At 44.6% G+C, this 8,302-nt stretch overlaps 2 protein-coding genes across 2 annotated transcripts; one reads left to right on the forward strand and one right to left on the reverse strand.

Annotated features, from left to right (window-relative positions):
- The first annotated feature begins 6 nt into the window (after positions 1-6).
- Positions 7-5,909, forward strand: CPSF4 (cleavage and polyadenylation specific factor 4, 30kDa). Its single transcript, XM_009870667.1, has 8 exons — positions 7-26; positions 991-1,041; positions 1,501-1,653; positions 2,444-2,539; positions 2,692-2,785; positions 3,247-3,319; positions 4,208-4,300; positions 4,772-5,909. The coding sequence occupies exons 1-8, from the start codon at positions 20-22 to the stop codon at positions 4,838-4,840; spliced, it is 636 nt and encodes a 211-aa protein (XP_009868969.1). The 5' UTR covers positions 7-19; the 3' UTR covers positions 4,841-5,909.
- A 1,303-nt stretch (positions 5,910-7,212) lies between these two features.
- Positions 7,213-8,067, reverse strand: ATP5J2 (ATP synthase, H+ transporting, mitochondrial Fo complex, subunit F2). The gene is made up of 3 exons (XM_009870668.1): positions 8,046-8,067; positions 7,572-7,688; positions 7,213-7,241 (listed from the first exon to the last, which is right to left on the reverse strand). The coding sequence occupies exons 1-3, from the start codon at positions 8,065-8,067 to the stop codon at positions 7,213-7,215; spliced, it is 168 nt and encodes a 55-aa protein (XP_009868970.1).
- Between the last annotated feature and the right edge of the window lie 235 nt (positions 8,068-8,302).

Consider the following 8,302-nt stretch of genomic DNA (forward strand, 5'->3'; position numbering starts at 1 on the left):
GCCGTTGCCCTTTCCCGGGATGGACAGTGCGTGGAGGGGGAAGGGGGGAAGCGGGAGGGGCCCTCAGCACCGCGGCGAAGGAATCGGGGTCGGCTCTTGGGGCGATATCCCTCGGAGCGGGGGATGGGGCCGCGGTCGGGCTCTCGTCAGGGTTTGGCTGGGCCGAGGAGGGGTGGATGGTGGTGGGAGGGAGGTTTCTGGGGATCTGAACGCCTTGCTCAAGTTTTACCCTTAGATCCACTTAATTTTTGCTCTCTTTATGAAGTTTCTGTCCTAATCCATTTCTGTCTTCTTTTCTTGCTTATTGAAAGCTGTAGTTAGTACCCTGCCAGCCTGGGGAATTAAAGTCGAGGTGTTATCGTGAATAAACATCACTCTCCTGCCCAGTACTTTGTTATTTTCCTTCATTCCCTGTTGACAGATGAGGTGTTTTGATGTCAGGGAGACCTCATTTAAGTATATCTGTGGCCTTGCCTCTAAAACGTTTTCTCCAGCCTGATATTCTGATACAGGTAGTCTCAGGGGGCTCGGCGATCGCTGAAATTTTCTGGCTGGGCTACTAAACTTGTGTTTTAACTGGCTTGAATGTTGTCCTCCTGTTGGTCAGGATCAGCAAGGGATAACACACTGATGGTTGTTTCAGGCAGTTCTGGTCAAAAAATATAAGATTCTCGTTGCCAGGACCTTATGCAGGGTTCACCAACACAATTGACTTAACAGCAGAGGAGAACTCAGTCAACAAAACCTAAATATCTGAAAAGCAAAACAAGCACAAAAATATCTGCAAAATTGCCTTGGTGACCCGCACGAATACAAACGTTTGCAAGGGCCAGGCTTGAATGAGGAACGTAGGCAGGAAAGAAAATTCCACAACCCAAAACGTTGCTTTTCCTTTAATGCCGAGGACCAGATTGTCTTTCTGGGGAAGGAAATATTTTAAAAATTGCCATGAAATTTTGTTAAAATTAATTATGTTTTTTCTCTCCACAGAATCAGGTGCAGCTGTCTGTGAATTTTTTTTAAAAGCGGCCTGTGGAAAAGGCAAGTAATATTTTGAATGTAAATTGTACTCACGGGGGTGGGAAACTAGATGTTCTAGCACTGTCTGTGGTGCTCTTCTTCTTTGTAAAGATGAGAGGATAACCTAGATAGAGCGTGAAACTGAAGGACGTTGGAATAACTGCAGCAATTGTGAAATAATGATATTTTTTTAAGAAGTTGAGAGGTGAATAAGCAAAGCTGCTGGTAAAGGAAGGCTTGAACTTACCACACGCAGGCTTTGCTGTGTTTTGACGTTGCCAGGATTAACAGCTGGAGACTACGTTGCTCATTAGAGGGTAATATAGGACTTGTCTGGAACTCCTGTTTTTGTTATTGCCGTTGAAAGCTGAGTTCCTAAGAAAAGTGCTCTTTTCTGAAACTCTTCTTGCGGACGGGAACAAAGAGCTGCTATTGCCCTGTGCCTTTTAATTGTTCTTTTTCCCCTTCTTGCTCCTTCAGGAGGCATGTGCCCATTCCGACACATCAGTGGGGAAAAGACAGTTGTTTGCAAACACTGGCTACGAGGACTGTGCAAAAAGGGAGACCAGTGCGAGTTTCTGCACGAGTATGACATGACCAAGATGCCTGAGTGTTACTTCTATTCCAAATTTGGTAAGGGGCTTTGTAGCTCCTACTTAGCATTCCTTGCTGACATGGGAATCTGGTGAAGAGGATCCTGGTACATCCCTCTCATCTGTTTTCAGAGAGTTGCAGTTCTTCTGTGTCTGATGATTTTGTTAGATTCTAATTTTTCTGGTCTGCTTAGTCCTCTGCCTTATTATCCCCCTAAATCTGTGACGCACTGTAGATGTCTTTTCTCTCAAGAGCTTGTTCCCTGGGGGAAGAGGGAGGAAGTTGGAAGTTTTTACTGGAATTTTAGGCCTTTTGTTCTACTTTAGGTTTGAGATGAGTAGGCTGAGCAGTTGGTCTTTGCATGACTCTTATTTTGGGGAGTTGATGAGCAGCAGAGGGCATGGGGGTGCAAAACTTTTATGCACTTGCTTTCCAGCTCTGGAGATCTGGACATAATGAGGCAACTTGCTGCCAGAAACTTACAGTCTTGTAGGTTTCCTTGGACTGAGGTTAGTGCGCAATTTGTAGTTTCTCCACGCTTCTGGTGCACTAAATGTTTGGGGTTTGTTATCATGGCTGCTCTTTCAAATTTCGTTTCCTCATTGCTTTTAAAAGCACACATAAATAATCCAGTCTGGTGGAACTTTACTCACTGGGAGCGAGTCCTCAGTGTTCATCCAGGTTAAGGCAGGCAGCAAGACTGTTGTGCCTGAGCTTATAAATGTTGGTAACAGTTTTGTGGGAGCTACATGATCCAGGTAATATTTTGAGAGTCGTTTAATCTCAAACCTAAGCACTTGACTAAGAAATGTGTTTGCTGTTGGTACAGGGGAATGCAGTAACAAAGAATGTCCATTCTTGCACATTGACCCGGAGTCTAAGATCAAAGACTGTCCCTGGTATGACAGAGGCTTCTGTAAACATGGTACGTACGTCTCGCAGGTGCTGCTTCTGTGGCTCTAAATCAAGGCTACTGTGTTGCTCTTCTTCCTTTGCACGATCTGCTTGTGTACCTGCTACTCCCGAGGGCTGGATTACGTATACGTGGAACGTGAAATACCGAGCTTTGTCTTGCAGGTCCGCTCTGCAGACACCGACACACTCGAAGGGTCATTTGTGTGAATTACCTAGTGGGATTCTGTCCAGAGGGGCCTACCTGTAAATTCATGCAGTGAGTATGCTTCCCGGCTCGTTCTGTCAGCTTGTGTTTCCCTTGATATCCGGTATATGTCAAACAAGGGTGCTCCAGTGCTTCCCAATGGCTTTGGAGATTTGGCCAAGGTTTAGTTTATTGGACCGATATGAAGATATGGGGCAGGGCCTCTTCAGGGAGTTACCGTAAGGCTTGAGAGGGGTGATCGGAGGCCATCAGTGCGGTGAGATCACATGGTTTTACATTCCAGAGGAGTTTACAGCTAGAGGACTGTGCTACCTACTGGACTGCTGTTTCCATACACATAATTGCTGAGCATCAGAACACAAAGAGAAGTGGGGAGGGAGAGGTCTATTTCCTGTGAGACAAATTTAATTGGCTGAGTATTCGTTCCGCTGCCTGGAGTTACTTGACTGAGCTGATGGTAAGATGTTGGCATGTGATTTGAGAATCAATTTTCTTGTTTCCATCTAAACCAGCCCTCGGTTTGAACTGCCAATGGGAACCACAGAGCAACCACCACTGCCTCAACCGACACAAACACAACAAAAGGTACACAGTTCCCCTGCTCTCCCCTACACACCCACCCTCAAAGTGTTTCCCAAAGGGCTTTAAAAGAAGGTGCATTTTCTAGTGGTCAAAACTGGGAATCTAGGCTCTTGGATCTGGCTTGGTGGAAAGTCTTGGAGAAATACTCACTGAACAAGGAAAATCTTTCCTATTTTACAACAGGGTGTGATAGTCTTTTGTAATTAAGAACTTAGAGACAAATCCTAATAAACTGCAAAGCACCGTCCTTTCTTTCTCCTCCTCCCAGCCCTCTAATGTCCACCACCTGATCACAATGGACTGCTGCTGCCTTCATCCTGGGACTGGGGTGTTTTGCTTTGCTCTGTTTCTCCCCTCGCGTTAACCTTCTTGGTCGTTAGTACTGTCCTCCGGCTCAGGGGCCAGCGATGGCAGTTCTGTTGCTTGGACAGCTTGCCTAGAAGGGAGGGTGCGACACAAGAACTAAGCACTGAGCAGCCCCGAGGGCCGTTATAGTGATGAAAGTCCTACAGCTGCTCCAAGTTTATGTGGAGATCTAGTCACAGAACACTCCCACGTTACACAGAAACAAATCATACGTGGTTGTGCGGCAGTCTGCCAGTTTTTGTAATCAGCGTGACATCTCTTGGTGATGGCAATGATATTTTAGCAGCCTAAACCTACTCTCTAAATCTGCTTTCCGGAGAAAAGCAGGATCTCTGGGCTTTGTAAACCTCAGTGCTTGATTTCTTCTCTCTGGTGCTCCAGCTGGCAGAGCACCCACACAGATTTGGAGGAAAATTGATCATTTGATATATGGGGTGCTCTTTTCCCTTCTCAACAAAATAACAACCATAAAGATCTTTATCCTCGATGCACTTAACGAGTCAAAACTCTTCTCCTAACCAACAGAGGACGCCCCAAGTCATTGGAGTCATGCAGTCTCAAAATAACAACAGTGGGAACAGAGGACCCCGGCCGCTGGAGCAGGTCACCTGCTACAAGGTAATTCAGAGGGGAGGGACGAGGAGGGAAAGCAGAGGGTGTTCAGATGGACTTTTCTCTGTCTAATTTGGGAGAGCTGGTCAGGAGAGTCCCCACAGATCTCGGATGTAGTGCGTATCAGATGGAGTAGTCTCAGAAGCCTCGAACACTGAAATTCTTGTGTGTTACTGCCCTTTGTTTTTCGTAGCGGTGCACCGAGAGCACTGTCCTTTGTAGTGTGTTATGATAACGTGGTGCCATGTTGCTCCCAGCACAGATGCAGCTTCTGCTCCAAGGACTGGAAATAACCCATAAATCGTATCCCTTGTGACACTGTGTTTCATTTCACCTGCTAAATGCTGTGTCTTCCATAGGAGGAAATGCCGCCAAATCAGAATAGCTGCCAGCTACCTTAATAAAGGCAGCTAGAGGAAAGGAAAAAAAAAAAAAGCTGTAACTGTATAATAATTCCTCTCTCCTTTTCTCTTTTAGTGTGGTGAAAAAGGTCATTATGCCAACAGATGCACCAAAGGACATCTGGCCTTTCTCAGTGGACAGTGAAAAGAGCGGAATGAAGAGTGCAAGGGAGCTGTTAACACTGAGAAAAGGTTTCTGCCTAGCACTATATCTGGAACTATTAATCAGGTTGTTTTTTAATGCCATTACTGAAAGAACTGGTCAGAGGCTGGCTGCTGCTAAGCAACATTTTTGTAATTGTCCACAACTTTTTTTTATGTTTTAACCTTTTTAAAAGAGATTTTGGCCTCCGCCTGTTTTCATTGAGCCCTGCTGAAAGGTAGATCTAAAAGCCAATAAATACCGCAACCCCCTCACCGATGCAGCACTCTACGTAAACACACCTTAACGCCAGTGTTCCTTTAAAGTGTTTCCCACTTCTCTTTGGAGAACCTGCAGCGTTTCAGCCCTCCCTGTGAAAGCAGGAAGACTGACTGGGAAAACTAATACTTGAAATGCCTTCCCTTCAGTGAGGAAGCAGGGATTCTGCGGTCCTGTAGCTCTTAAAAAGCAAAGTCGTGTTCCCAGGTCCAGCCTGTTGTAGTCGGTAAGCTTGTTCTGGTGCCTGACTTAACGTGTCACGTACATCAGGCTGTAAAATTCTCATCCGCTTGCTTTGTTTCTGTGCTTCTTGCTACACTGAAGGTTAGAAATTAATCTTCTGGGTGAGAACCGGTCAAGGGGAGAATAAATTGGTGTCTCCATGGTTAGCCAGACAATGCAGGAAAGCTGCATCTGTGCTCCTTTTCTATTTGCAAAAAAGCAAGGAGGGAAATGAACACGGCTTGAAGAGTAGGAATAGAAGAGCCATATCTCAGCTCCCCCCCATCATCCACCTCACACTGAGCAGGTATTTCCAGAGCCTAAAGACGACCAAGAAGTGGAGATGTATATTCTTACGGAACATGGCCTTTAAAAGTGGTGTTCTTCTGAGAGCAATTTTTGCAAGCCAAAACCCATTCGTTTTGTGAGAAGACTATTTCAAAAGGGCCAATGATAAAAATGTGAATTAAAAACAAAAAAATTGCACCCACAACGTGAGCCTTATTGATTCTAACCCATCTCTCATTTGTTGACTGCCTTTATACTTTGTTTTTATTGAAATGTACTGATGGGAAAAACTGGCTGTGAATTTATTTTTTTTAAGAACAAGGCAATATGACTGGTTTAAGAGAAGTGAATTCAGTCTGTGTTTTTTTGAGTGACTGTGGTTATTTCACTCTGGAGAGCTGGAGTCAGTCAAAGTAGAAGTTTCGGGTCTAAGTGACTATGGTGAGACACTTCTCATAACAAGTTGTGCTCCCAGAACCTGAACAGTGGCCAGACACCGAGCCGAGCTCTCTGTAACGAGGCACACGGACAGGGAACTAAAATGCTTGAGGGGCTGCTCCCTTCCCCATCTTGTTCAGAAGTTTACAGGCTTCTCTACTTGAACAGATATTCCAAAATTTCCTAGCTGTTTTTCCAAACTGAAGCTCTTGAGAGATTCTTCTTTAACCCTTAAGAAGTGGTTTTTCCTCCTCTTTGGAAGTGCATTGTGCGAGTTGTACCTGCAGCACGCAGCTGCAGCGACAGCAGGCAGGGTTGTGACAGGGGATGTGCATCATCAGACATGCATCATCATCATCAGGGGAAGGTCATCGGCTGGAGCTAGAGCCACCCGTGTGCCTTTAAGGTGCACTTGTGCCCACGTTGTCTCCTGCCTGACTTCTCATCGTTGCCTTTAAGTCAAGAAACAAAGTCCTCCTTTGGTTGAATTTCATGGAGCTTTGTTATACTCTTCTAATCTTATACCCATTCAGAGTAACTTCCTAGCTTCTTTTAGCAATGAAAATAGGTAGGGTTATCAGAAAGAAGTGACAGAATGAGTTGCAGGCATCTTTAAACCTGTTATCATCATCTCAGTGCTCTGCAACGATGGGAACCTGCCCAAACAACCTACAGCTCCCCATGTCAGCCTGACATCAGAAACACGTGGCCATGCCAACAAACCACCTAATGCTCAGGTACTGTTCTTTCAAATCACATCCATCCTTTCAGCTAGTTGTCCAACCTGTACGTAACAGCCATTAAGTAGAGATCTCTTGCTTTTTACTCTCACTGAACAGTGAAAGGGGAATCAACTGTAATTATTTCCCTGGTTAATAACAGAACCCAGGCAGCAGACACCCTCCCAACCATCTCCAAACCCCCATCCTTGAGGGGTGAAACTCTTAAGAAGACAAACTCTCTTGCACAGTACAATTAACATGTCAGTTAGGAGCATCAGCTCAGTCAGTGTAAAGTGTATGCACTTTATTATTGGTCATAATAATACAGATTTTAATATGAGTAGCTCAGACGTCTTCAGTCTTGGTAACTGTTCCAGTAGCCAAGTCTGTTCAAGAGCTCTACCTTCGTTTTCTGAAATTCACGTCTCAGTGGTACTTCCTGTGCCGATCATGCTCTGTACCGTTCAAAGCAAAGCAAGTTAATTTTTACTGAAGACACGAGAGAAAAAAAGCAACACCATACCTGAAATTACAAGAATGCACTCTAAAAAAAATAATCTGAGCATGTAGGTTCTAAGTACTGTCAGGCAACAAGATCACTAAGAAAATATTGGCCATCTAGTAACTTACTAAAAGCATTTAAGTTCTGTATGGCTAAAAAAAGTTTGCAGCATTGGTTAGCAGTCTTTCATTTTATTTCTAGAAGGAGCAGCAGATTGGTTTTGTTGCCTCAAGCAACCTTCCAAGCTGCACTACACGCACTCGGCCGTGCTGCTTGTACTTACTCAGATGACTGTAGCTCCAGATGTAGCTGACAACAACATAACCAGCAAGCAACATGGAGATACCGCCGAGGCCCCCTTTCTTGACATTGATGTATTTATTGTAGTATCGGTCGTAACCTGCGTAGGACAAAAGTTTTCGTAGCAGCCAGATAAGTTGCATGTTTTTTCCGTGTTGGAAAGAAGCAGCCCCATTTCACAGAACTTCAGGAAATTGTTTCAAATGAAACGTGAGTCTTGGGAACAGGTTCAGAGAAGGTAACCTGTGCGTTAGTTAAGCAAGGTGAACTCAATAATGCTAAATCTTAAAAAAAAAGGGGGGGGGGAAAGCGATTCATTGTTTTTCCTTACACATTACTGTGACTTTTGTGAGCTCAAGCTCCTTTGGAATTATCTAGCTCTTTCATACTAGTGTATATACATTATGTTGGCACTTACACTTGATATTTTGTGCTTAAATCTGCCTGAATGCCTTACCTGTATCTACAGCAATGGGCATTGCTCAAAACGTTTGCCGAGTGATCTATAAAAGCCCTATATCCTTTTTTTTTAATTCCTCTGGGGTTTTTTATTTACTTGTGATCCTGGGAACCCTCTTTATACAAGAAGGAATGCCAGAAACAAACCTAGGGTGGATAAAGCCCATGCGAGAAACAAATTTACAGATGGGACAAGACGCTACCGGAGGCAACTGCTCTGGGAAAGGAAAAACCGCCCTGAAGCAGCCCCTGAGC

This window comes from Apaloderma vittatum, unplaced genomic scaffold, assembly GCF_000703405.1.
Source record: "Apaloderma vittatum isolate BGI_N311 unplaced genomic scaffold, ASM70340v1 Scaffold38635, whole genome shotgun sequence".
NCBI classification, from domain to species: domain Eukaryota; kingdom Metazoa; phylum Chordata; class Aves; order Trogoniformes; family Trogonidae; genus Apaloderma; species Apaloderma vittatum.